Genomic DNA, 25677 nt, shown 5'->3' with positions numbered 1-25677 from the left:
AAGATTGCTCACAGGCTGATGACAAAAAAAAGGCTGCATGAGCAAGCCTAACGACGGGAGTAGCGGATTCGCGAAGCCGCAGATGTAGCTGCGGAATCTTGGCTAAGACCAATGAACGTCGCGCGGGCGCACCGTTCTAGCCTCACAGGTTGGGCAGCGTGCGATGGCTGTTGAATCTAGATTGAGTAAGCGAGTGGGTTGAAGATGGCCCGTTTGATTTGAAGGGGGGTCGCAAGGTAGTGAGGTTGATGGCGGTTGGAGAAGCGCAGGGTGCGGCAATCTGGGCGCCTTGGTTGGTGAGAGAGAGGGTTGAACGGCAGACCAGGGTTGGTAGATGAACGGATTCGAGGCGGCTAGAGATTGAGGTGGGAGAGAAATTAATGGAAATTCGATTGCATGCAGAAGAGCAGCAGACGGTGACAGAGAAAGATGATTTTGAAGAAGTAAGAAGCTAGAGAAGTAGAAGTACGGACGGAATACGGAGTAGAGGAGCGTTCAAGGTTGAAGGAACGAACCGATGGAAATTGCGGGCGGGCGACATGACGGTTGCCCAATTGGGAAGCCTCCGGAGCGGCGGGCGGGCTTCATCTCTCATCCTCACAATAATGAATGAGCCTTCGCAATCGCATTCCAAGTTTTGCTTTACTGCTTCGTTTACTACCAAGGGAGGACGACTCTGGCAAGATCCAGAGCTTCTGTCTCCTAACGAAGAAGAATCTTGCTGTTGTAAATCGTTGTGTCGTCCCAGAACTCTCTCTCCTCGTACTCCCCCAAGTCTGCTAACAAGCAGCTGTCCGTTCCTATACTCCTAGACGGTTATACCACCGGCGGCCGGATCGCATCCTGTTTTCAGCCTTGATCACACGGTCCTCTCCTGAAGAACGGAACCTGAATGAAGGCAAGGATAGCCACTCGATCGACCTTTTTGAAGCATCAAGCTTGGCCTTGTCTCCTTTCTTATACGCATTGATTGTAACAATTTGCGTGCACGTCGGTTGCTGCCATCCGTTCTGTCGCGCTCTCCCCTCCCCCTCCTTACTCTGCCTGGACGCCGGCGACCACCACGATCACCGACACTCTTCATCATCCTCTTCCCTTCTGTCGCCCTACACAAATTGGTCACTTGGGGCTAATTCCGTTCCCCTTCCTTTGAAGGAACTTGCGTTAGCCTTGACTTCGTGGAGATCAGACCCAGTTCGCCGTCGGTCTCCTCCCAGTGTAACCCCCCGACCGACTCACGAGGGCCGCTATTCTTCGTTCCTTTTTCTTTGCCGCCTACAAATTAATAGGCTGATCTCTTCCCCTACCCAGCTCCCTTCGGTGGCCTCCAATGACACCGTAGGACGCTCAAGGAGCAATTAGGCCGCCCTGGGGCAGAGGCATACTTCACCACCATTGACCTGCTCTCGGCCAAATTCACTCTACCCAGCAGGTGATTTTCCTCGCCGCGCCTACCCACTATCTCGTTTCGCAGCCGCACCGTCCTCTAAGCTTCAGCCACTACGCTCCTTCGTGGTCTTTTCCCTTACCTACTCCGGTTCTCATCATGAACTGCGGTCCGTTCTACATTCACACTACGAGATCAACTGGCGCTTCCTAAAACATTGTCGCGGTAGGAGCATGTCTCTGCCGGGACCAAATGTCCGTATCAGCATCGATTCCCGACACTTCGCTTGGCCTTACCTCCTCCGAGATCCAGATCCTAAGACAGCAACAACAAATTGCACTTCAAGGCAGTCATGGCGCCAATGGCATTTCCAGAGGCAGGGGGACCGGACGCACCAGCAATTCCAGTTCGCGCGCCGCCAGTGCCGCCAGCAGTCAGGGTCGTTTGCTTCTGGACCCTTTGAGTTTACGAGCGCTTTCGCAGCAGCTGGATGCCTTACAGCAACAAATTCGGAGTCGCATTGACTATGTATGTTTGACAACCCCTACACTGTGCAATCATACATGTTTGAGCATCTCTCCTTCCCCTCGGGTGACCAGTTTGCACTCGCTTTCCTGTCGCCTGAATACAATCTGCAGCTGGTGGAAGACGTTACGTACTATACATGCGCGCATATATCCTAATAGCTCTCAAACATCTCGGTTGCTAATTTGCAATAGCTCGAGGAACAAATGCAGCTATCAATTCAGAACAGCTACGATCGTGCTGGAAATGTTGTACGTAATGCCGATGCTGAAATCGCCCGCACACGTTCCATTCTAGCCTCCATAGATGAGCTGGAAACCGAGCTTGCCAAGATCGGTCACATAAGAGAAATTGTGAAAGCATACCGTGGCCGCATAGAAGGTCTTGACCAACGCCTGGACCAAGCTGCCCGTCGGAGGCATTGAGACACGCCAATCTACCCTATTCGCTTCAAATAGTACCATCTTCTTCTACATCCCGGTCTATGAAACGCCGCTTTTCGCCCATGGCACCTATTCGTCTTCATCCCCTTCATCTACTCTATTTCCTTTTCATACGGCCGAGGGACAGTCCTTTTCCCACCATGCTCACTCCTCTAATCCTTTGCGCTTCAGTATCCACGGGCTAAATCGTTCAATTCACTGCAAACCTCGTGGGCAATCTTGCCAAGAAGCCTCTCAAACCTGAGAAAACTCAAACGAAAGCCCGGAGACATCGACATTCAATCTTTTTAGCGCCCACCCTCGCGCATCGCCACAAAAAACTGCAAATCATAAACCGATATTGTCCTCACGGACTCAATGACATGACTTTACAACTCTGCACAACTAGCACAGCGTTCTATATGCTTACTTTGATTCCAATCATGGTTGAACCATGAGTCTATGGGAGGAATTAGTTTCTCTTTTGGTTATGTATTCGGAGAGGACTATTGACTAGAGATTTGGATGTTCGCCACGCGGCGATTTTGAATTCGAGATGATCGAGCTTGACAGGAACAAGCATGGCGTTATTGGCATTTGAACTCTACTTGTTACTTGGCTACCACTGGAGCTTGTCTCCTGATTTATGATTCACGCCTCCCAATCCACGAATCTGATGACCCGGCTGTCTGTTCCATCATGATGCGATTCCCCGGTATGCATTTATGTTTATTTGACATGACGTCTTTTGATTTTCATATTGTCTTCGCTTTTAGCTCTGGAACCCACCGTGCGGTGGCACACTACATCAATGGACCTTTTCCACTGGTGTCGGTGAAATATAGGCACATGTAATTTTGATGCCTCGGTCAGAATGAACCCGGCAGATAATTCGCACTGCGGCTTGCAAGACCCGAGAAAGCCGGTGCTGTGAGGGACGATTGCAGGTAATGGTGTTATTTGCAAATCCCTTCATGTCGTGTTGGCCGGAGCACTTCTGTTAGAGCCAAGCAAAGAAACTCAGCTCAATGTGTATGACTCAATGTATGCCAGTTGTACCGATACAGCAGGCATGACGGCTCACGGCGAAAGATTCGGCGAGATCCTGAGGATTGAGCCTGGCTAAAAACCGACGACGTCCTGCCATAGCTCTTAAGGGCTATCCTGCAAGATCTTTCAACGATCATATGCTGATTGGAGGCAATACGAGACAACGGCTTCGATGAACATCCTTGTAGCGTGGGTAGTATCTTCAAGAGCCTGCACTGTTCTGATCGTCTTGCTTCTCTTGCCCTTGTTCTTGCCGACGATCAGTCAGCTTCTTGCTGCGCTTCTCTGTTTGAGGGAAACGCTTCTCTGTCCCGCAAGTAGAGCAACGAATGACCAAGAGTTCAGCCCATGGCTTTCTGCGGCCGCGGCTGGGGTTCCTTATTTCGCGCGTACAAGTTACTCCAGGAAGTAGAAGCGTATCACATCGCTTGCAGAAAGATCTTTTCATGTCAACCGGTAGGCGAAGTTGCGTTTTGAGAGATACGCCGCGCATTTGCGACAGGTAGTTCCGAGAAAGCTGAGGTAGCTGGCCCGTCGCCACGTTCTGCCCATCCAGGGCCGTGGTCTCGCTCGCAGAATCTGCAGAGGGAGAAATGAGTGGCACTATACGTGTCGAGACACTTGGCTTCTGGTCTTCTGTCTCATCTGTGGAGTCACCGACATGACGAGCGCTGGACTGGGCTTGCAGGAAAGTAGCCGCTTTGTATAGATAGTCAATGCGCGCGCGTATATGGCTGTTGACACCTCCTGCAGAATCTTTCTTGCCTTTAGACTTTCCTTTGACCATTGCGATGATTGGCCGGGGACCAGACTTTTTCAATGATTGTGTTGCAACAGTCGTACTGGAGGATGTGGAGAGAATAATAATGGATGAGGAAGCTTTCCTTCACTATGGATCCATGATAAGCTAACCGAAAGCGGTCGCCGGGCCCCGGACCAACCATGACTAATTGACTTTGGCACGTGATCGAGGTGTCTAGGCTCAGCCGCTCCATCCCTTCGCGCGGCGAGTGTCCTTCCCTCCATCTCCATCGCCTTCCTTCGCGCCAACCAACCTGCCAACACCCTCAATCTATCTCACAGCATCAGCGAGGGCATCTCACGTACTACTCAGAACATAGATCTACCTATTTCCACCGGTTCAACCCCGCTTTTTCGACCACATCGGACCTAGGCTTCTCTGCCTTGGTAAAAGCAACGCGCTCCAACAGACAGAGTTTTCCCATCTAGACCACCTTTTATCTCACCACAAACCATCAACATGTCTCACGAGGAGGATCTCATCGACTACTCCGACGAGGAGCTTCCCACCACCGACGCGGCCGCGACCACCGCTGCTCCCGCCGCCAATGGAGAGGCCAAGAAGGGCGATCTGACTGTTTCTGGCGGCCGCTCCGACAAGAAGGGCAGCTATGTCGGTATCCACTCGACCGGTTTCCGTGACTTCCTGCTGAAGGAAGAGCTTCTGCGTGCCATCACCGACTGCGGTTTCGAACATCCATCGGAGGGTTAGTCCATCATACGTATTCTTTCCCAAAAAACCAAAACCTCCCTCCATTGCTCCAAGTTTCAACGTCCGTCCGTCCGTCCATCTCCGCGGGAAGGAAAAAGAGTTCCATAGTCGCTTCCGGGCATAAATATTTCGTTCGAGCTTGTGGGCGGCATGAGGATGATGCGTGTTTCGGGTCATCAAAAAGACGAGCCCAGCCCTGCTTGCAAGAGTAGAGAGCAATCTAGGCTTCCGCTTGTTGCTCTCCTTTGCTTGGCAAATTACGGCAAGACCGTGTTCAGCAAGATTCTCGGGACCTTATCTCGCCTGTGACCACTTGATATTACTATTCGAGTGGATGTGTTGAAAGGAGCCGCATCGCTTCTTCACTGTTTTCACATGATACTCGTCCTCTTGCCGCCTGCAGAGAGCTCTTGGAATTGGAGTCTGTATCGCTGGTGATTGGAATCATCGATCCATTGCTCCCTCGAGACTCTTCTTTGTTGTGTTTTGTGCTGGGGTTGTCAGATTAACGTGTCATCCTTTATCTCGATACCTCGGGGATGGACGGACTTGCGACACGGATTGCTTTACTTTCATTTCAAATCTCATACATCGAGTACAAGTCTAACATACGGTCTCGCCTATCACAGTCCAGCAAGTTTGCATTCCCACCGCCATCTTGAACGTCGATGTTCTGTGCCAGGCCAAGTCTGGTCTCGGTAAGACTGCAGTCTTCGTCCTCACCACATTGCACCAGCTGGAGCCTGTTCCGGGAGAGTGCTCGATCCTCGTTATGTGCCACACGCGTGAGTTGGCCTACCAGATCAAGAACGAGTATGCTCGTTTCAGCAAGTACCTTCCCGACGTCCGCACCGCCGTCTTCTACGGTGGTACTCCCATCCAGAAGGATCTCGAGGTCCTGGCGAACAAGGAGTCTTACCCCAACATTGTCGTCGGTACTCCCGGTCGTCTGAACGCTTTGGTCCGCGACAAGAAGCTGTCTCTGCGCAATGTCAAGGCTTTCGTTCTTGACGAGTGTGACAAGATGCTTGACCAGATTGGTGAGTTCTGTTTCATCCCGTGATCCGTATGCATGCTAAACATACGTCATAGACATGCGCCGCGATGTCCAGGAGATCTTCCGTGCTACCCCCGCCGATAAGCAGGTTATGATGTTCAGTGCCACCCTCTCTCAGGAGATCCGGCCCGTCTGCAAGAAGTTCATGCGCAACCCTCTCGAGGTCTACGTCGACGATGACACCAAGCTCACCCTTCACGGTCTTCAGCAATACTACATCAAGCTCAGCGAGGCGGAGAAGAACCGTAAGCTGAACGACCTTTTGGATAGCTTGGAATTCAACCAGGTTATTATCTTCGTCAAGAGCACGCTCCGTGCTCAAGAGCTCGACAAGCTGTTGCGCGAGTGCAACTTCCCCAGTATCGCAGTTCACTCCGGAGTGAGCCAGGAGGAACGGTAAGTCCGCCTCAGCAGGAGATCAGGGGGGAGGTTACTAACATCCTGTAGTATCAAACGCTACAAAGAGTTCAAGGAGTTCAACAAGCGTATCTGTGTCGCGACTGACGTTTTCGGTCGTGGTATCGATATTGAGCGTATCAACCTCGCTATCAACTACGATTTGCCCGGTGATGCCGACTCCTATCTCCACCGTGTCGGTCGTGCTGGTCGTTTCGGTACGAAGGGTCTGTCCATCTCCTTTGTCAGCACCGAGGACGACGAGAAGGTTCTCAAGGACATTGAGAAGCGCTTCGAAGTTGCCCTTCCGTAAGTTCTTAATCCATCTATCCTTGCAATATAGACTAACAAGGACTTTTAGCGAATACCCCGAGGGCGGTGTTGACTCCAGCACCTACATGGCTTAGACCAGTGGTGGTTGAAGCCACGGGCTGTTGAATACGATCAAGCTATTTCCTTTATATCTCGTCGTCAGTTTTTATTATTTCCTTTTGGCGTGATGGTTCGGTTACATTTTCCTCGCTCTTCGGCGAGGCACTGGTTGGATTATGCCGGGAAACACCAGAGACATCTAGGCAGAAAAGCATACTGAGTCATAAGCAAGCAACTACCGGATACCAGTGCCTTTTAGCATGACAGCTGTATTATCAATGTATGTTTGAGTGGGAAGTTCCAGCACGTAGATCAGTAGATCGGCGCGTCTTATGAGTTGTTCAATAACGTAACATCGACGCAACAACTCGGAAGCCTCTTTCTGATAAGCAAGAAGAATCTCCGCCAGTGCTCCTTAAGGTAAAAAAAAAGGTAATTGACCTTGGGCGAGTGAGTTATCGATAAGCCCGCCCGCCTGCCCCTGTGATTCATGGAAATAATGACGCAACACGAGGAAACGGCCCCTCCTGCTCCTGGTACTTTCCCCCACTTGAATTACAGAGAACACGAGAATGAGTTTATGAAGTGATTGATTATATTCCGTGCCTTTTCTCATCTCTGACTTACCCTCTCTCTGTACACGCACACAAACACTCTCTCTCTTTCTCTTCCTCCCCCCCCCCCCCCTCACACTTTCACTCAAATCCCCTCTCCCCTCAATTCGAAACCATGAGCCCCCGGTGCTTCATCATCCGCCACGGCGAGACCGAATGGTCCCTCAACGGCCGCCACACGGGTACCACCGACCTGCCCCTTACCGCGAACGGGGAGAAACGCATCAAAGCCACCGGCAAGGCCCTGGTGGGGAATGACCGATTGATCGCGCCGCGGAAGGTCGTCCATGTGTATGTTTTCCCCCTTCCCTTCCCTCTTCCCCTGCTTCCCAGTTTCTCCAGCCGTGCACGCAGAAGTGTTGTGTTGTGTTGTTGTTGTTGTTGTTGTTGTTGTTGTTGTTGTTGCGGTTTGTTTCCGGGACATCCGGATTCCAAACCTCCACGATGCTGTGCGTTGCGCAACGAGTATACCCGCCCCACACCCACACACACACAAAGTCATGAAAGACAAGACTAACACGGAACCCCCGTGGGCGAGGTGGGGAGAATAGATACGTCTCGCCGCGAGCCCGCGCGCAACGGACGCTCGAACTGCTCGAGATCGGGTGCAAGGAGCGGCTGCCGTGGACGGCGGCGCGCAAGCCCGAGGCGGAGGAGCCGATCCGCACGGAGGCGCGGGTGGAGGTGACGGAGGCGGTGCGCGAGTGGGACTACGGCGACTACGAGGGGTTGACGAGCCAGCAGATCCGGGAGGTGCGGGCGCGGAACGGGGAAGGGAGCTGGGATATTTGGCGCGATGGGTGTCCTGGGGGAGAGTATGTTCTGTCCCCGCTTGTGCCTTACTGGAATACAAAAAAAGAAAGAAAGAAAGAAAGATTGGATTGGGGATTCCTATTGGTGACCATGATGAGTTGCTGAAGGATTGTTCAGTGTGTGTGTGTGTGTCTGCTAACAAGAGCGCGATGAACCCAGATCCCCCGAAGACGTGATCGAGCGGCTCGACGCCCTCATCGCCGAGATCCGCGCCAAATACCACGGCCCGTGTTTCGAGTCCGAGTCCGCCAAGGGGGATGTCCTGATCGTGGCGCATGGACATATCCTGCGGGCGTTTGCGATGCGGTGGACGGGCAAGCCGTTGACGGAGACGGCGTTGATTTTGGAGGCTGGTGGTGTGGGCACGTTGAGGTAGGTCTTCTTGCCCCAGCTTTTCCTCTGCTTCTCGTCCCTCTTTCTCTTGTGTCAAGTGCAGTCGAACTGACCCCCCCCGGAAAAAACAAACAGTTACGAGCACCACAGCATCGACGAGCCCGCGATCATCCTGGGTGGAGGGTTCGTGGTCGACTCCTAATCCCCATCCTTGTTTTCGATTCCTGCTTTCCTCGAACCAGACACGGTAGGAAGTAGCGTATGACGGAAATTTGGTAGACTGCCAGATAGCGTTGTACTGGCAGTGGCGATAGGTGGTAATGGTGATGGTGACAACGGGGAATGAAGCGTCCCCATTGACGATCAAAGAGAGCAATAGGATCAGCCTCCAACATAAATAGCCGTTAGCAACATATTCAATAAATAGATTGAGCCATAGATCCCAAGAGAAAAAAAAACCCACATTGATTGTCCCCGATGAATAACCCATAGCATTACCCCCTCCCTCCCTCTCTCTCTCCCTCTCTACCAAAGGCCTAAACTTCTCATTCACTCTCACTCTCGCCCCCAGCCCCAGCAGAACCAGCAGAACCAGAGCCAGAACCAGAACCACCACCACCTTCAGTCTTGATAATCCCCTCCTCACCCAACACCTTCGCCGACCCCATAAACAGGGCCCCAACATATCCCCCCAGGAAGCGCATATCCTCCGCCTGCACGGCCGTCATGCGCACCAGGTTCTCCGTGTCGCGGAGGTGGCTGTTCAGCTGCGCCAGCTGCGCGTGCAGGTTGGCGTACTGCCGGGTTTTGGCCATGGACATGCTGGTAGTGCTGCTGCTGCTGCTGCTGCCGCCGCCGCCGTAGCCCATGGAAGGAGCCGCCGAGGAGGGAAGGATGGAATGGCGGGGCATGTGATGGGATTGGCTTTGGCTGTGGGTGTATTGGTGGGAAGGAGGCATGGCTGTATACGTTTTTCGCTCGATATATAGTGAAACTCGTGTGTTGGCAAAGGCGGTAGCTGGCGAGGAGATCGGGTCCGTGGTTGTAGTTGTGGTTGAGGTTGAGGGCTCTCCGTTTGTTGACATCTACGGTTCGGATCACGTGCGAGCGTCGCCGCGGAGAATCCCCCAAAAGCTTTACACCTTACACCGAATACCATTGCAACAAAATGTTCCGATCGAAGTTGGTTCATTGTTGAGGACATGGTTCTTTCTAATCAAATGAACAGTTGCCGTGCCATCTGACGGCCTGGTGGCTTGCACTATTACTCTGCATGAACATGAACCCAGCCAAATCAAACACAGCAATCACCCGAATAAATGATGGACCCCCTGCTCTTTTTATGCGCCAGAAACCAGACCACGATGAAATAAAACGGCAGGGCTGCATAGGAACATTAAAAAAGAAAATGGTTTAGGAAATGCAAAGGAGGGCATGCATGTCAGACTGACTTGGATGATATAAGGAAAAGAATCAGGCAGAGATAATAAAATCAGGAAGACGACGGAACCACATGTATGAACTCGACAAAATCATGCGCCGACTCGCATAGTGTACAACAATTTGTCATGCAGAAGCAGAATGTATGATCAGTACTGGAGAATGAACGTCCGTGGTATAGCTGCGAAAAGTAAAAAAAAAAGAAAAACGTATTTATCGCTCGAGCGGAGGCCCGTCAGCATGGGAATCAGGAATTGCTGCGGAGGTGATTGAGGCAAGAGATGTGGGTGAAAGAGATAGTCACCCCCACAAGCAACACGTGCGCAACAGCGCCCGCTCAACCAAATGAGAAATTCAGGAAGATCCTTAAGTCCGTTGCATATATGTGAACAATTGAACAAAACCGGAGGATGACACAGGATGCGGTTCAATCCTCTTTATTTTTGGTGCCGAGCTTCTCATTAAAAGTATATCCTTTATAAGAGGCAAAAAGCAACCTGGATGGATTCCCCTTCATGGCAATCCAGTACAGGCGGAGAAAGAGGAAGTATAGTGGACACGGCAAGCATGCGCACAGTTAACAGGGTTCAACGTGCTCAGCTGCCGGCGAGGGGAGGGCTGGAGGGGAAACGGTTTCTTGGCTATCAACGGACAGGCGCCGCAGCTTGCTGCGCGCCGAGGCTGATCTGGCTGCTGTGGGCTGAATTCTCGGAATCGAGGTTCGCACTGGCGCCGCTATCACCACTCCCCGCGCTGGCGCTCGCACTTCCAGTCAGACTTCTATCCTTTGGGGTGCCCTTGGTGGGATACGAATTGCTCACCCCAATTTGTTGCTCAACTTGTTGCGGGCCTACCGCATTACCATGGCCTGGGGGATACCTGGGAACAGGTGCCCGCATGTGTCCCGGAGGAGACGGATGACCGCCGTTCGGGGCCCCATGAGGAGGGCCAAAGTGTTGATCCTGAGCAGTGGCCGGACGGCCCATGCGAGGACCAGGCGGGCCGCCGTAAGGAGTCGCTGGCGAATGGCTGTTTCTCCTACTGTGTGGGTAGGGGTGCGGGGGATAGTCGCCCATGCGACTCGTGGTCATGGAGTTGGTACGTGAACCTGCAGCCATCTGGTTTCTATCAACAGCGCCGTATCGGTTTGACGAGTAAGCCATCATGGGGTTATCCAAGAGGGAATCATGGAGTCCCGGAATTTCCTGCATGATGCGGTCACTGGTACGTTTTCTTCCTCCCCCAAAGTAGCGGCTGAATGTACCCGACCGACCGCCGCCGCCGCCATTGGACAGAAGCTCAGGGTTCTTGCGTATTTGGCTGGCACTCGGAAATTTCTTGGCCCTTCGCGACGTGATGCTCAGCATATCCACATTGTCCGGGTCGATGTTTGGGACCAGACTGGTATCCATGGGATCGAAATAATCATCCTCGTCTTCCTCATCGAAAGTGGCCCTAGAGGGGGCATTCCTGCGGGGCGGTCCCCGCCTCATGCTCATTTCTTGTTCCCGAAGCTGCAACTCGCGCTGCCGCAAAGCCAACTCTCGTTCTCTCAAGGACAGGTCAGCAGTCGACTGCGAGTGGGCAGGACCAGGAGGGACGTCGGGATAACCGTTAAGGTTCCTGTGAGGAGGCCCAGCTTCACCAGCGTCATCATAGACAACTAGGTGGCTGAATTCCTCCAGTCCCTCCAGAGACGGCTCACGAGGAGGCATTCTGGCAGAAGGAGGCGGAGGTTGTGTGCTTGGGGGTCGTGACATTCCGGGCATGGGTGGTCCACGTCTAGGAGGGGGCATCATCATTGCAGAGCTTGACCTTCCAGGAGGCGGGCGCATGGGAGGACCATTCCTCGGTGGGGGAGCTGAGGACATCCGGGTGGGTTGGGGTGGCGGAGCTTGGACAGACGGGGTAGGCGATTCGCGAGGTTTGCTTAGATTAGTGGTATTAACGTGGTGCAAAATAGCGTAGATGGTTTCGATACGGGGCAGGCGGATATTGAGTTCTGTTGCCAGCTTGATTGGGGATCCGAGGTACGTCTCGATCTCCATAGGACGACGAGCCTGGAAATCCTGATACATAGTGTTGGGAGGCTGAGACGCGGCCATCGCATCCATTGTCTTCTGAGGAAAGTCGCTTGGAAAAGAGCAGCCATGCGCTTTGGCCAAACCAATGAGCTCGTCAATCACATCGGTAACCAATTGCCGTACTCCGACCTTCTGCAGGAGTTCTGTTATGTTTCCGTTGTCAAACATGACGCTTGTTGGGTAAAACGCAATAGGCCTGGATGGTGGCTGATTAGTGTCATAGACTCCAAGGAAGGATAACTCGGAATATTCACCCTATGATACGCTCGAATTGCTCTTGTCTGATGTTGTTCGACACTTTGCAGTCCACTTGACCGGAGCTCAAGGTCATCGCCAAGGCGGCCGCCATGTCGGTTTGCATAGCCGATGGAAGGGTCGAATTGTTGTTGGTAGCCCCGACCCAGATATTCGATGAGTTCAAATGCTCAAACTCGCTGGGCCCAATCTGCGAGATCTCCACACCAGAAACGAGCGAGAGGACTACATTCGTGGGGAATCGTTGTTCAAGGTGTGATTCGACGCCAAGGGTGTTGGTGGTATTGAGCAGAATGCAGGTATGTTGAGGGGTAACCACGGATTCAATGACTGCTGCCAGGTCGTAGACATCGGGCAAGGCCTTCACGCAAAGAATAACATAGTCATATGCATTCTCTCGTGATGCCGCCTCTTCCGGTGAACGTACCACTGTAGAATGGCCGATGTCAGCTGACCAGCACAACCGCTTGCGGTAATCAGACACGAAAAGGATAACATACCGTGACGAGGTTTGAATCTCTCATTGCCGAATGCTTTCGACCTATTGGTCAATTGTTAGAGGCCTTCTGCGTTGTGTAGTATAGCCAGAGAGACAAACTTGAAAGACACTCCGTATTGCGAAACCGCCTCAAACCCCGATTTCCAGACTAGCGTTACGTCGCAGGAGGTGGACGCCTGGAGCCTCCAGGAAAGAAAAGCTGAGATAGCGTTGCTGCCGACTACACAGACTCGTGTTAGACGACGACCCATATTGAGATTGGCGATCGAAGCAGTTGGAGAAGAGAAATCATTGAAGGGGGTGGCAGCGTGAGGCTGATCCGGAGCACAAGACGGAGGGAAACCGTCCGTCCTGGCCGAATCTGATACCGGCGAAGACTGAGAGACTAACCTGACAAAACGCGCAGGCGCGGTGGAGGAGCCATGGTTACCGATCAAAATTGGAAAGAAGCGTTCCCACCAGCCGAGATGGTGGAAAAAAAAGGGAACCGTGAGTTATCGCCTAACTGCGAGCCGGACCAAAGTCGCCAAAGATCACGGCTGGGATGCGCGATTGACGTAGGCTGCCACCGAACGAAGGAACGCAGTGCGATCGCCGAAACTAGGATTATCGATTCGATTCGAATGCTGGACACACGCGATAGGCGCCAAGTGTAAGATAGTGAAAGTAAGGGGAATCACGGAAGGAAAATTTCGCGAAAATTAACACAGAAAAAGTGAAGGAATTCCAACCAGGACAAATGAAAGGAGGTGGTGATGATCGTAGCGAGGGAGAGGGAGGGAGGGAGCGTGAGGGAGAGTTAAAAAAACGATTTTGGCGGAACGAGAGGAAAAGAGAGAGAGAGCGAGAGAAAGAGAGGGGTGAGGGAGGAGAGAGAGAGGGAGGGTGTGTGAGGAGAAAGAAGGAAGGATAGTTAGTTAGTGAAAGGGGAAGAAGATAGCAGCAATCAGAGAGGTTGAAGGAGAAAAGAAGAGATTCGGAATGGGAATAGGAATTATTGGGGATGGGGATAAGGTGTGGATTGGATGGTTTGGCTGTGTTCGCAGTAGCAGCAGTAGCAGCAGTAGCAGCACCAGCACCAGCAAAGCACCAGCAATCAGCATCAGCAACCAACGCCAGCAAAGATGAACCGGGAGTTCGATTCAGTTCAGTTCAGTCAGCTTTGGGCGGATGGACAGCCCAAATGGGAGAGCTGATGGAGCCGTACGTATCTTTTTCCCCCTCCACGGTGATAATAATAAAAATAATAATATTTTTTAAACTTTTTTTTTGGTTTACTTTTTTTTTTCTTCTCTTACCTGGTTTGCTTGTTCACCCATAAACCTCTAACGGTCGTCGTGGATCCCCCGCCAGGGCTCGATCCGGAAACGGAGGCAGGAAAGAAAGAAAAGATTGACTGTCGACGGAGAGAGTAAGGAGGGGAAAGGAGAAAGACGGAAACAAAAGAGCTGCAAGCGACAATCAAATGGCGAGAGAAGGGTGTGTGTAAGTAGTTAACTTACCAGGTGTGTGTGACTGAGTAAGAAAGAATGTCTGCCTCCGGGGATGGGAAAGGATGACAAGGCGTGATGAGGACCCCCCCAGAGAGAGAGAGAGAGAGAGAAAGAGGCAGACAATAACACTGATGGCCTGAAATTGGCCGCATGCTAAGAATACTACTTAGTGAACTCCGGAGCACTGCCTTTGTTGCTGAGTTACTGACACTAACTATGCTCATATGCTACGCCTGCTATGATAGTTACCTGCAGGCATGGAGTAAACAAGCCATGATCTGCCGTATGTCAATCACCACAACATTCAAATTGCTCGGGGGGTTAAAGGGACTGAGTGCCCATTTATTGTTAATCATTGACTGGATACCCACTTGTATGGCAGTCCAACAGAAACCCATCATATTGAGGCCACTGGGAACATTCACACAGGAGATGCTGATAACTGATGAGTAGTAGTTATTCTTCATCCAGACTTGTTGTACGAACTAACCCGTTCAGAATATTGTCCACGCTACAGGCTTACTTCCGTCCTATCGTTCCCAATCAACAAACCGGTTTTTGTATGTTCGGTTCGCTTCTTCAGTCCCTCTTGCGCTCTCCGGCCTGTTATCCTACTGCTAAATATTTGGGCATGTTCAATTGTTCGTTTGTATTTTGGCTAAGTCTGGTACTTGGGATATGCAATTACCGGCAATAAAACCACTCGATAGACTGCGGTGCTAAGAGTATTTAGTAGTAGTCAGGCGACATTGTTTCCTCCTCCTACCCCCCGGCGACGAAAGCAGGCCAGCCCCCATGATATCTCTGATAAGCGCAGTCATCAATCCATTTCTCTCCATCTCGATATCATTCTTTTTTACCCCTGAATGTGAACCAGGGACGAGTCAAGTCCCCCACCAGGCGTTCAATCCATGGAATTATCCTTCGCCCACAGCAATTAGTGTCCACCGCTACTAAGCTACGGACAGATGCACGTATGACCGCGCGCCGCCGACGACAGCGACGACGAGGACGAGCGACGACGATGACGATGACGACGGAAGAGCGGGGGCTGTTGAGGAACGAGGGCAAAGGGGGGGGGGAAGAGGAGGCGGAAACAACGGGGTTCAATTCAAACGCACTGCCCGTCGAAATATCCTGATTATGCCATTGTTTGGTTGTTTGAGGAAATAAGATCGTACATAATTCTTTTTTAAGTGATTTAACAATCTTATTTTGATGAGACACAACAATCCACATCCACCTTGGGACCTCAATGGTGGGTTTGGGGCCAACCATGATGCGACCAAGCGGTCATCGAAACCAGTGCAGCAGCAGCAGCAGCAGCACAGCACACCCTCCCGTCATTCATAATCCACCCTGCCTGAAACCCACATCGCCGGTGGTGGTCGAGGTCAGGCCCGGGATTCGCCCGCTGCAATCGGCGACAGGGAGATTGGCCAGTTTATGATGACTAGACTACTAAGGCTCTTCGGTAGAGTGAGGGTAGGGTACGTACTGGCTAGGCTGGCATCGGCTGCGGGTCCCTCCAACGATAGACTTGGAACAGCCAAAGTGCGCCATTGCACCAGAACTACGAAAACTACGAATGGGAAAAGCGGGTGTGCCTCCGTTGCGGTCGCAGGAAGTGGGCGGTTCCGAGTTTTATTTTCAGGCTCTTTGCGCCACTAACCCGGTTCTGGTAACAAGCTAGAAACCAAGGTAAAACAGGGAGGATTGAGGATCAATATATATCCAGCTGGATCCTCGATCTTCCTTCCTCCGTTGACTTCGCAGCCCGTATGAGGGGTGGATGGTTGGATGGATGGATGGATGGTTGGGATGGTGGGGAGGTTCAACCATCACGATGCATGCATGCATTGCATAAAAGCACCCAACTATACGGAGTACTTCCCAAACGACTACCTACTGTATGTCCGTAGCTGAGGGAAGCTGAAGGTCTAGGCAATCAGGTGTAACTGGTACCCAAGACCAGTCAATGCTCAAAGCAAGCAACCACCCTCCCTCATTGAAGATCGTTGACCATCCTAAAATAGGTGACGGTGCTTCCAGACCAGACCCTGGGTGCTGCCGATTATCCAAGCTCAACTGAGAAGTGGTACGAAATGGACCGACCCTCCATGCTTAAATCTCTCGACGAGAAGCTTCGATACTCATCCCCAGGGTAAGATAGACAGAAAGAGAGAGTGTGAAAGACCAATTCCAACCCCCAGACCTCTCAGCTTGCAGCTCATCTCACAAAGAATTCATTTCTCCGGCAATACCATATAATCCATCTTCATCACTCCGGCGATACTAGCAACTATTTGTTTTTTCTTTTCTTTTTCTGAATGGATATTTACCTCATACTCTCTCAGGGGAATTTCGCCGCTGGAACAACCGGGAAGGGGGCGGCGGTGTTTGTCGAAGCCGGCATGCCACAGAATCTACCCGCAGTAGGGATCGACAAAAAGTCCCATACCGAGCCCGGATCCGTAGGACCTTTTCTGTTTGCAGGGTAATCTGGGGGATGCCATTGAACGGCTGTCTCCGCGAACAGCAATGCTGCATGTTGCCCCTGATTAACACAGTACAATGGGGAATTTCGCCACTGGCTTTTGATCATTGACATGAAACCGTGAAGGAGAAAGTATGGACTGATAGAGTTATGGTCTCAGATTGACTTTTCTAAAGTGTATTGACTCGCCGGTTAACTCCGTCCGCCGGTTGCATTCATAAAACAACCCAGATACGCATAACATAATGAACGTGATGGTGGCTTGTTCTTGTTCAACATCGAATTCAAAACATTGAGGAGGGGTGAGTGAGGGCGCAAAAAGAAAGGAATGCAGTACCTAAGTCTGATTAGTTAGGACATGCAGTACTGTACATCCATCAGACACGCCTTAATGTTCCGTCAATCATTTGAATGACCATGGAGCACTAAGTACTGAGTAGTTAATATGGCAATTACAGAGTACTATCCATCCCTTTCGCACCTTTGTCAACCCCGCCATGCCATTTACTTACGGAAGAGAGATAAATGATCAATAGCAATGCGCTGCATCAGACCTGGCATGTGTGGAAATGCACTCGAGTGCATGAGTCTCCGAGCCTTGAAGGCAAAGAGGGGAAAGGGAGTCTAGTATTCCGTAGTCTACTTGTAGTCAACTTACTTGAAGTGGAACCCGCAGCATCGACGGAAACCAAGGCATCTTTCTTAGCGGGAATCTAGCTCCTGCTAGCCGGGGCTGGTCGAGAACTAGAACAAATCACATTGTTCGATTACCACAAGTTAGCGGCGTGTTTCTATCTATGGTACTGCCTCGATTGTAGTGGGTCTGGTACTTATCAAATCTTACTGGAACAAGGAAATCTCTTTCCCCCCCCCCCTTCAGTTTCTTCTTTTTCAAGCAGGCAACTTGCTTTGGCCAAAACCTACGGAGTTAGGAAAAAGGGACACAAGAGATGCAAGTCAATGGTGGTCGGATGAGATGCCAAGATTCCTCTCCCGGCCATCGCTATGCTTAAGTAACCTACCAAACTGTGCATCTGTCAGCATACGAAGGATTCCTGCCAACGGGTGCCTCACTCTCCGTTACTTGCACTGTAAGTTGAATGCCAGAATGGTTAGACGGTTGCAGGAAGAGGAAGCTTTCGTCTCTCATTGGCAGACTCTCGTTGAATTGCATTCGGCCGTACAAAATCATCGCAAGATTCTCTTTTGCATTCTTAATCTCCGGTCCCTGAGATCGTGATCATTGCCGGTGGGCCGCAAGTGCCAACACATCATCATGGGTGTTGTTGACTTTCCCCTTCCGGTCTCGAACCACGGGCGTGGCGAATTATTCTAGAAGGTGATGTATTCCATTGCGCATCTTGGTTGCAATCCCCGGGACCCAGCTCGATCGAACCCAAGGTAATGTTCGACTACGACAATACCACACATAGCCATCAACATCGGGTACAACAAACTCAATTGAACGACCTGTGCTTGAACCCGATTTACTAGAGCGAGATTTGAACCGCAATAGCTGCTCGAATCCGAGAAGTGCTGCCTACATGCAGACTATGCTAGCGCATGCGCTGTATGCAGTGACTATCCCGATAGTGTCTGGACGCCTGGAAGCCTGTTGCGTATGATTCGGTAGACCGTGCCCTAGCAAGAGCATTCTACTGTATAACTGAAATAACCAATAAATCAGTCAAGAATCCACTTTCTGTGAAGCTGATTACTTCCCAGTATGTATGGCATTTCGCGATGGACCCCTTCTCATCCAGGCTGGACCACGTACAACACATGGGAAACCAGGGCCCATGCCCATGGCCATCACATTCAAAACCCAACTGAAAACAGTCGAACCACGGCATATCCGAGCCCGCCCCGCGATAGAGAGAGAAAAAGAGCCAAGGCCGGTCCAATGTGCAATGAACGGCCCAACCAGGAGAGGTTGTGGTCTGGGCTCAACCCCAACCCGACCATAGCACCTGCAGACTAAGAGCTCAGCTCGTTACAGAAGACGACGAACACATCCATGCAGAAGATTGGGGCCCATCCCCAATGCGGAACCCGCGCCAGAGCTTTGAAGTTTGAATGGCTGCGCCGATCCGATTTGTAGCCGCAACCGCAAAGCGTTGCCTAGTATCTATCACTCATGCTTATTCGGCCTTCGGGGGAGATATACAAAATTAGTCCGGGATGGCTGTATCTTGTGCTGAGCTGGCTCTCCACTGGTGGTTTTGTATGCTGGACGTCAGCTGCTACTGTTGCTCTGGTGTAGCTGTAGTGTTTCACACGATACATCTTTGCCATACGCTTTCCCCGTGAAATTGGGATAAAAACTAGAAAAGCAGTCGGGTGATGCGCTGGTACAGACATAACATCGGACCCGCGAAGTCCCGCGTTTGACCTGTCATGTTACCTCTAGTGCCATGGTTGGACAAGGGTACCGAGTATTTTGAAGAGGGGCCTTGAAGTAGAGAATTTTGATGGCTGCGATTACGGCTCGCGGATCTTGCACGGCATTGATGAACTCACTCGTCCGGAATCAATGTATATTTAGCGGCTATTGCCCGCGCCGCATCTAAAGGCACAACGATGGGAGAAGATAAGGGAAGAGGCAGATAGAAGCGGCTGACCCAAGGATGCAGGCCAACCACTGAGTAGATAGGATTGACAATTGTGGCGTGATACGCAGTCTGCTAGTAAATTACTAGCATTCTACCTACCGCGTCAACTTTCGAGTTTAGACTAGCTCGAACGTGCAGACGTCATGATTGTGTCGCGAACCCCGCAAGACACGAGTACGCACACGAAGATCGACTGCGAAGCTCTCTCTCTGCCGGGGTCGCGGGAAGAGTCTTTGCTCGGGAGGGCTTTGACCACATTGCTCTGTGACAGAGCTCAATTCTTCATCGGTTGGTTCGTTTTTTCGAGTCTCTTGGCTGATGAAAGTTGTTTGTTCTCGTCGGGACGCTGACGATCATGACACAACAGTAAAGAAACATCATCGCATCGCGTGGCACATGCTGAAGCAGAAAGCAAACTGCAGATTAGTCATCTGAGGCGAAGATATGCCGTGTTCAGGGGTCAAATTTAAACAGACAAGATGTGGACGATGATCTTGCCGAATGCGTTGATGGGGGGGGATCCATGAGAGCAAATGAGAAACAATCAAAGTGAAGAGGTCTAGAAGGAGTTGACATGCTCGATCCCGGATTGTGGGTGGAGCCCCTCGGATCATGGATGCAACCAGCAGATGCTCGGCTGACTCAGCGGGAAAGATGCAACAAGGAATGCCGAACGATGGATGCCTCGTATTCCTGGCGGTTAAGGATTAACTCGGGCTGATTTGCACTGCATGACATTCCACTCGGCCCAGTCCAGTTGAGTTTGTATAGCACGTACCGACATTATGCATGCATACATGCGAAGCCACCAAGTCAGCTTCGAAAGCAGCTCCTCAATTCGACTTGACTGTTGTGTCCTAATTCTGTAACGTGCGCAGATGGGGGAAAGTGCTGTATGAGGATGATCAAGTGAGGTTGGATCGATTAACTACTGAGCTAGTAGTTATGCAGCATCTTACTAAGCGAGTCACATTTATTTATGCAGTGTCTACGAGGGGCAATATCTGATAGAACCCGACGGAGGGGCTTGAGCCGACAAGAAATTGTGATCGTGATATAGGCATATCTTGACTTAGTCTCAGGTCCCAGCCATTCTTCACAAGTATGTACTATGTAGAATTCAAATTCCCCAGGGCTCTGTGCGAATACACAAATGACTAATCAATATTCAACGCAGAATTCTCCACACTTGATGGAAACCCATCTATCTGATAGCAGGAGAATACACAAGCGATAGAGAGATCTTGATTGACCCAAAGCATCTCAAGAAAAAGCTTGTCTCCCGCGACTAGACTTGTGTATACGGCAGCAGGCGAGGAGCAACAATGACTCGAACCTCGCGCAAGCCACCCCGAGACCCAGCTCAGCTCTCGGGGAAGCCGCTGGCAGAGACCCTAGAGCCATCACCCATCCTGCACAGCGAGACAGAAGACTGGACGACCTCTCGGGATCTCACCGAACATGGTCTGTTGTTTGTGCCCGAAGTGATGCAGGATCTGACCCTGTACCTGCTGGCCAACCCCAACGTCAACTCCAGCCACCTGTTTCGGGCCGATATCCTCTTTGACAGTGAGGGGATAATGCGCACTCCGCGGGAGAAGGCGCAGTCCTTCGCGCTCACTGGCAATGCCAATGCGGAGGCCATCGCATCCACTGAGATTCTCGATGGCGCAGAGGACGAGGTCGAGGTCGAGCCCATCCCCGCGCGCGATGTCCCTGGCTTCACCCTGACCAGGACCATCGTCCGACGCCTAGTACCCCGGAACCCTAAGCTGGACCGGACCCTGGACCAAACCTGTCACTTCTACGAGGCGGAGACGACGGCTGGAACTGAAGGGGGCTGCAGACGCTCTCTGGTGATCTATACACCTCACATCACCAAGGAGGAGGACATCCCCTACTACCACCCGACCCTGCGCTCTCTAGCCTATCTATACGACTATATCACCACCACCACCACCATCACCACCACCACCACCCCAGAGCATCCCTCCCAAGACCCAACCTCAGGCTCAAACCCAGGCCCAGGAACCCTAACCTTACACACGCTCCTCTTTCCCAACCTCCCCATCACCAACCGCCTGGAACGCACTCTACAAGCCCTCCTCAACACGCAAATCCGTCTCGCCCGGACCACCCGCCTACCCACCACCACATCATCGCCCTCCTCCACCTCCACCAACCAAAAACACCTACTAGGCGCCAACAAAAACCCCCTTAAAGACAACATCCTCCCGCAACACCTCGTCCAAGACACCTACACGCGCCTCAAGGCCAAATACGCCAGCGACCTGTGCCAGAGATGGGTGGAAACCACGGAGCCCTCGAAGCACGTCTTCGAAGACCTATCCATCGCCGCCTTCCTCATCGAGCTCTGGCGCAGCATGTACGGCGTCGTCCCGAGTGATGAGCGCAGCCCACCCGGGTGTGCTATCGGCACCACCACCACCACTGGCCCAAAATTCCCCGGCTTCGTAGACGTAGCCTGCGGCAACGGCGTCCTCGTCTACATCCTACTACAAGAAGGCTACGAAGGCTGGGGCTTCGACGCCCGCCGCCGCAAGACGTGGGCGATCTTCCCGGAGCGGATTCAATCCCGTCTGAAAGAGGAGATCTACATCCCTGCGCCTTTCAGCGATGCAGTCGGTGTCGGTGTCGGTGTCGGTGTCGGCGAACCGTCTAGTAGTTCCAGCTCCAACCCTGTCTCCAGCTCCAACCCCTTCAACCTCACCGTCCCAACGCACACCGGCCACTTCCCCGCCAACACCTTCATCATCTCCAACCACGCCGACGAACTGACCGTCTGGACGCCCCTTATGGCCGCGCTGCTGTGTCCCACCAACCCCTCCCCGTTCGTCGCCATCCCCTGCTGCTCGCATGCCTTGTCCGGCGCGAAGTACCGGTATCCGCCGCCGAGGGGTGCATCCACTGCAGCTAAAAATAAGGAACAGGAGGAGCAGCAGCAGCAGCAGCAGCAGCAGTCCGACTCCGGGGACTTGAAGGCCCTGCGGAAGGAGCGGCAGGATGCGCAGGCGTCGGAGGCTGGGTTCCTGAAGAGTATGTATGGGTCGCTGACGGCGAAGACGATGGCGGTGGCCGAGGAGGTGGGGTATGAGGTTGAGAAGACGTTGTTGCGGATCCCCAGTACGAGGAATATGGCTGTGGTTGGGGGCAGGAGGGGGACGATGCTAAGGTGGAAGGGGGGAGGGGGTGAGTTGACGAAGAACGAGGCGCAGAAGGCGGAAGTGGTGGGAGATGCTGATGCTGATGCTGATGCTGATGCTGATGCTGATGCTGATGCTGATGCTGAAGAGGTTGTGGCAAAGGTCATGGCTGCTGTGCAGCGGGAATGTGCTCGAGAGGGAGGCGTGGAAGCCGCGGCGAAGATCTGGATAGAGAGAGCGAGAGGGATCAACAGGGGTCCGGGGATGGGGAAGCAGCGTGGTGGCGGGCATTGATAGGAAGTGCTCGAGAAACAGAAGGGCGTCCCTATACGAGGATTGAATTGTGAGGAAAGATGATGCAATAGAGCGGGGCTATTCTATAAAAGTTTCTAAGATTCTATAGACGTCGATGCTGAGCTCGGCTTGGCAAGAAATAAATGGCTGAGAAGGGAGTCCGCATACAGTGAGTGAAAAGAATCAAAAAGAATTACCCGAATAGTCCGAATGAGAAAAACACCACTAGAAGAACTCCGACCATGCATTTTCTATACAGAATGAGCGAAGAGATATCATTTGAAGTTACTTGCCTTCACCGACAAATCACACATCTACTATCGTCGGTATCACCATTGCTGAATTGGCACCGGATCACGGCTATCATAAGAGACAACAATGGCGAGCCATACGCATCGAATGCTTATGCCTCCTTGGGCTCGCGAGCTTCTGCCTTCGAAGAGGGATTGGCGGTCGGCGCCGAGGATGCGCGCTGCGCCGCGGCGGACTTGACAGCTGCTGCAACGGAACTGTCCCTGATGCGCTTCAGTCTCTCCGAGCGGGCTTCCCCAGGCAGACTACCCCAAACCGGATCAATGGAATCAGCTCGCCAGTTTGGCCGATGGCCAATTGCCCCACCTCTCGTTGGTAGATGCACCATAGGCGAGCCGCCTGCGCCGTCTTCACCCCACATCCTAACACGCTGGAGCTTACGCAGCTTGGCCAGCCCATACACACAGACGACCAGTGTGATAGCGAAGCAGGTCACAGAGACCGCGCCGAAACCCAGATCCGATTCTTCGATGAAGTTCTTCAAGTTCATTCCGTATAGTGCAGAGAAGAGGGTTCCAGTCGCGAGTCCGAGTGTGCCGATGCTGAATTTCAAGTCGAGAAGCATGAGGGAGTTGCGGTTGGCGTCCAGAATAGCCTTGACACTATACACGGAGGCAATTAGGTATTTATCCATGGCGAAACTTTGGAAGCAAGTAATACTCACACTTCTTCCGTGTTGCGGATCCCTGTTACCAAGTTGCCGCTAGCCTGGACAATTTCATCGCAGACTTTATGATATGATTCCAGTAGCATTTCGACTTCCTGGTGATCATCTTCCTCACGCTCGATATTCTTTTGACGCTCAGTGAGGTACATCGCCGCCAAGTCGTCGTCCGCTTCCAGCAGATCATCGATAGCATCACGTACAAGTCGGGCCTTCTGCTCGAAAGTACCCAGCTTCTTCGAGTAAATCAGCAGGTGCCGCAGCTTCTCCCGATCGATGTCCTCTTCCAGGGCCCGCAGAACGCGCACGACAGGTTCTCTGACGCCGTTGAACTCCTCCTCCAAACCACTTGTGACACTGATCAACACAGCTTCGAGCGCCCGGAACTCGTAAGGTAAAGCGCCCGCGCTTTGTCCCTGTCTTTGCCGCAGCTTGCCCTCCAGATCATAAACGAACAGGGACTGCATGTAGGAGTCGGTTGAGCCGTAGGCGTCAAACACAAGCACACGATCGGCCTTGATCAGAACGCGGAGGTGGAGAAGATTGATGAGAATCGCGCTGGGCCGGACCAGAATGTGCGGCAGGGTTGATGAGTCGATTTTGCGCAAGTCCCGTGGGAGAAGGCCATACTGGGCGCGGCTGTTAATGCGATTTCCTGCCCCTCATCACAATGTAGCATGCATGTCACTCACCTTGGCAATCAGCTCACTCTTCTTGAACTCCCCGTTCACCAGGGTGACATTTCCGTTGCTATCAAACTCCGTGCATCGCAGTCGCGGCTCGTTGGTAGCCTTGGCCGCCAATCCGCGCCCAAGTGTGAAGCCCGGCTCCGTGCCGTCACCGATCAATGTGGGCGGGCTGCACGCATACTTGTTGCTCTCCGCAGCCTTGCTCCGTCTCCAATCAAGGAGCCTGCGGAAGAGAGGCCGGTCTTTGGTGGAGACGGCGCGCGATGGTTGTGCATTAGGGACGTGAAATGCTGGCGTTGCGAGAGGTGGAGTAAATGAGGCTCGAAATCGTGCACCACCACAGCCTCGAGCTGAGAAACTCGGTAGCGGTAGCAGACTTGCCTGGAGCGGTTCTTGCGATGGTGGGGATTCGACCCGATTGCAGTTGTTGGTGAAGGTTCGCAGTGAAGGCAAACGAGGCGGCGGGCGAGTCTGGCCGCAGGCTGTTGGGTTGGCGGTGAAAAAAAGTGACTCGGACTGAGAGCGCAGAAACCGGAGAAGAGACGCCGACGGGGCTGAAGATTTCAGAGACGACGGGGATGGCATTTCTGAGGCGCGTGCGACGACTTCATCAAGAACCACAAAGACAACCGCCACTCATCCTTGGGTAGTTTCTGACCGGCGGAGATGGATTCGACTATCTTTTTCCCGCGCCCCAAGTTGCTGCGCGCCTCCGGGCCAATGATGATCCGGCTCCTTATCCATTCCATATCTAAGATAAAGATTCCAGTCCTCTTCTTTTTCCTCAACGCCTGCAAGGAACCATGACAGGCAGACTTCATTGGTGAACGATGGGTCCCGTGATTCATGCCTTCTAAGTCTCTTACACTGATCTATTTGTTGCGGTTTGTCTTCTCTGTATTCATGACTACTTCCGGGGGGGATGATATCTATGAGCCAGCACCCCGGCGGACCTGCCAACGTTCTCTGGGATGTCACTCCACTTTGGTTGCCGGTACTGATATAAACTTGGCATGAGGAAATCCTGAAATGCCTGCCCGCCTGCTGCCTGACTGGAGCAGTGCAATAAACGAGTGGTTAGACTGCTGCGGGAGGTGTGTTTACTGCACAGGAGAAGACTCATACATCCCAGCATCCTATAAAAAACTTGGATGCCACCCGATTGGATGCTCCATTCGTGCTATGACGTCAC

General features: G+C 52.3%; 10 protein-coding genes across 10 annotated transcripts; 4 read left to right on the top strand and 6 right to left on the bottom strand.

Moving 5' to 3' along the window:
* Positions 1–1363: 1363 nt before the first annotated feature.
* On the top strand, positions 1364–2740 carry BO66DRAFT_168089 (uncharacterized protein). Its single transcript, XM_025642279.1, has 2 exons — positions 1364–1915; positions 2107–2740. The coding sequence occupies exons 1-2, from the start codon at positions 1640–1642 to the stop codon at positions 2335–2337; spliced, it is 507 nt and encodes a 168-aa protein (XP_025500653.1). The 5' UTR covers positions 1364–1639; the 3' UTR covers positions 2338–2740.
* A 708-nt stretch (positions 2741–3448) lies between these two features.
* BO66DRAFT_168081 (ribonuclease P Rpr2/Rpp21/SNM1 subunit) lies at positions 3449–4238 on the bottom strand. The gene has a single exon (XM_025642278.1). The coding sequence runs from the start codon at positions 4169–4171 to the stop codon at positions 3587–3589; it is 585 nt and encodes a 194-aa protein (XP_025500652.1). The 5' UTR covers positions 4172–4238; the 3' UTR covers positions 3449–3586.
* Positions 4239–4645: 407 nt separating this feature from the next.
* On the top strand, positions 4646–7017 carry BO66DRAFT_380666 (ATP-dependent RNA helicase SUB2; the record flags this gene model as incomplete). The annotated part of the gene is made up of 5 exons (XM_025645915.1): positions 4646–4892; positions 5527–5937; positions 5990–6350; positions 6402–6659; positions 6712–7017. 5 exons carry the CDS (start codon positions 4646–4648, stop codon positions 6755–6757), a joined length of 1323 nt encoding a protein of 440 aa, XP_025500651.1. The 3' UTR covers positions 6758–7017.
* Positions 7018–7451: 434 nt separating this feature from the next.
* On the top strand, positions 7452–8757 carry BO66DRAFT_380662 (histidine phosphatase family protein; the record flags this gene model as incomplete). The annotated part of the gene is made up of 4 exons (XM_025645914.1): positions 7452–7627; positions 7888–8151; positions 8309–8521; positions 8618–8757. The coding sequence occupies 4 exons, from the start codon at positions 7452–7454 to the stop codon at positions 8682–8684; spliced, it is 720 nt and encodes a 239-aa protein (XP_025500650.1). The 3' UTR covers positions 8685–8757.
* On the bottom strand, positions 8616–9522 carry BO66DRAFT_394343 (DASH complex subunit HSK3 family protein). The gene is made up of 2 exons (XM_025647972.1): positions 8946–9522; positions 8616–8868 (listed from the first exon to the last, which is right to left on the bottom strand). The coding sequence occupies exon 1, from the start codon at positions 9439–9441 to the stop codon at positions 9028–9030; it is 414 nt and encodes a 137-aa protein (XP_025500649.1). The 5' UTR covers positions 9442–9522; the 3' UTR covers positions 8616–8868; positions 8946–9027.
* A 696-nt stretch (positions 9523–10218) lies between these two features.
* Positions 10219–13334, bottom strand: BO66DRAFT_167967 (ApbA-domain-containing protein). Its single transcript, XM_025642277.1, has 4 exons — positions 12860–13334; positions 12762–12802; positions 12261–12690; positions 10219–12202 (listed from the first exon to the last, which is right to left on the bottom strand). The coding sequence occupies exons 1-4, from the start codon at positions 13009–13011 to the stop codon at positions 10567–10569; spliced, it is 2259 nt and encodes a 752-aa protein (XP_025500648.1). The 5' UTR covers positions 13012–13334; the 3' UTR covers positions 10219–10566.
* Positions 13323–14327, bottom strand: BO66DRAFT_394339 (uncharacterized protein). The gene is made up of 2 exons (XM_025647971.1): positions 13492–14327; positions 13323–13386 (listed from the first exon to the last, which is right to left on the bottom strand). The coding sequence occupies exon 1, from the start codon at positions 13861–13863 to the stop codon at positions 13678–13680; it is 186 nt and encodes a 61-aa protein (XP_025500647.1). The 5' UTR covers positions 13864–14327; the 3' UTR covers positions 13323–13386; positions 13492–13677.
* A 6360-nt stretch (positions 14328–20687) lies between these two features.
* Positions 20688–22820, top strand: trm44 (tRNA (uracil) methyltransferase; the record flags this gene model as incomplete). Its single annotated transcript, XM_025652228.1, has 2 exons — positions 20688–22572; positions 22618–22820. The coding sequence occupies 2 exons, from the start codon at positions 20688–20690 to the stop codon at positions 22818–22820; spliced, it is 2088 nt and encodes a 695-aa protein (XP_025500646.1).
* A 76-nt stretch (positions 22821–22896) lies between these two features.
* Positions 22897–25138, bottom strand: BO66DRAFT_356171 (CorA family magnesium transporter). The gene is made up of 3 exons (XM_025644875.1): positions 24489–25138; positions 23797–24425; positions 22897–23734 (listed from the first exon to the last, which is right to left on the bottom strand). The coding sequence occupies exons 1-3, from the start codon at positions 25068–25070 to the stop codon at positions 23224–23226; spliced, it is 1722 nt and encodes a 573-aa protein (XP_025500645.1). The 5' UTR covers positions 25071–25138; the 3' UTR covers positions 22897–23223.
* Positions 25139–25286: 148 nt separating this feature from the next.
* BO66DRAFT_167813 (uncharacterized protein) lies at positions 25287–25673 on the bottom strand. The gene has a single exon (XM_025642275.1). The coding sequence runs from the start codon at positions 25618–25620 to the stop codon at positions 25393–25395; it is 228 nt and encodes a 75-aa protein (XP_025500644.1). The 5' UTR covers positions 25621–25673; the 3' UTR covers positions 25287–25392.
* Between the last annotated feature and the right edge of the window lie 4 nt (positions 25674–25677).

The sequence above is a fragment of the Aspergillus aculeatinus genome, assembly GCF_003184765.1.
Source record: "Aspergillus aculeatinus CBS 121060 unplaced genomic scaffold BO66scaffold_47, whole genome shotgun sequence".
NCBI lineage: Eukaryota > Fungi > Ascomycota > Eurotiomycetes > Eurotiales > Aspergillaceae > Aspergillus > Aspergillus aculeatinus.
Note: the sequence above shows the minus strand (reverse complement) of the source record. Positions and strands in the feature narration are given on the sequence as shown.

What these genes read in the sequence shown, in the direction of transcription:
- BO66DRAFT_168089 (XM_025642279.1), top strand. Translation starts at nt 1,640, where the DNA reads ATGTCCGTATCAGCATCGATTCCCGACACTTCGCTTGGCCTTACCTCC. An exon ending in TTCGGAGTCGCATTGACTAT is followed by an intron (nt 1,916 to 2,106) that starts GTATGTTTGACA and finishes AATTTGCAATAG; the next exon opens with CTCGAGGAACAAATGCAGCT.
- BO66DRAFT_168081 (XM_025642278.1), bottom strand. Translation starts at nt 4,171, where the DNA reads ATGGTCAAAGGAAAGTCTAAAGGCAAGAAAGATTCTGCAGGAGGTGTC.
- BO66DRAFT_394343 (XM_025647972.1), bottom strand. Translation starts at nt 9,441, where the DNA reads ATGCCTCCTTCCCACCAATACACCCACAGCCAAAGCCAATCCCATCAC.
- BO66DRAFT_167967 (XM_025642277.1), bottom strand. Translation starts at nt 13,011, where the DNA reads ATGGGTCGTCGTCTAACACGAGTCTGTGTAGTCGGCAGCAACGCTATC. An exon ending in CAATACGGAGTGTCTTTCAA is followed by an intron (nt 12,803 to 12,859) that starts GTTTGTCTCTCT and finishes ATTGACCAATAG; the next exon opens with GTCGAAAGCATTCGGCAATG. An exon ending in GAGATTCAAACCTCGTCACG is followed by an intron (nt 12,691 to 12,761) that starts GTATGTTATCCT and finishes GCCATTCTACAG; the next exon opens with TGGTACGTTCACCGGAAGAG.
- BO66DRAFT_394339 (XM_025647971.1), bottom strand. Translation starts at nt 13,863, where the DNA reads ATGCTGATTGCTGGTGCTTTGCTGGTGCTGGTGCTGCTACTGCTGCTA.
- BO66DRAFT_356171 (XM_025644875.1), bottom strand. Translation starts at nt 25,070, where the DNA reads ATGCCATCCCCGTCGTCTCTGAAATCTTCAGCCCCGTCGGCGTCTCTT. An exon ending in AGAGTGAGCTGATTGCCAAG is followed by an intron (nt 24,426 to 24,488) that starts GTGAGTGACATG and finishes AGCCGCGCCCAG; the next exon opens with TATGGCCTTCTCCCACGGGA. An exon ending in ATCCGCAACACGGAAGAAGT is followed by an intron (nt 23,735 to 23,796) that starts GTGAGTATTACT and finishes CTCCGTGTATAG; the next exon opens with TGTCAAGGCTATTCTGGACG.
- BO66DRAFT_167813 (XM_025642275.1), bottom strand. Translation starts at nt 25,620, where the DNA reads ATGCTGGGATGTATGAGTCTTCTCCTGTGCAGTAAACACACCTCCCGC.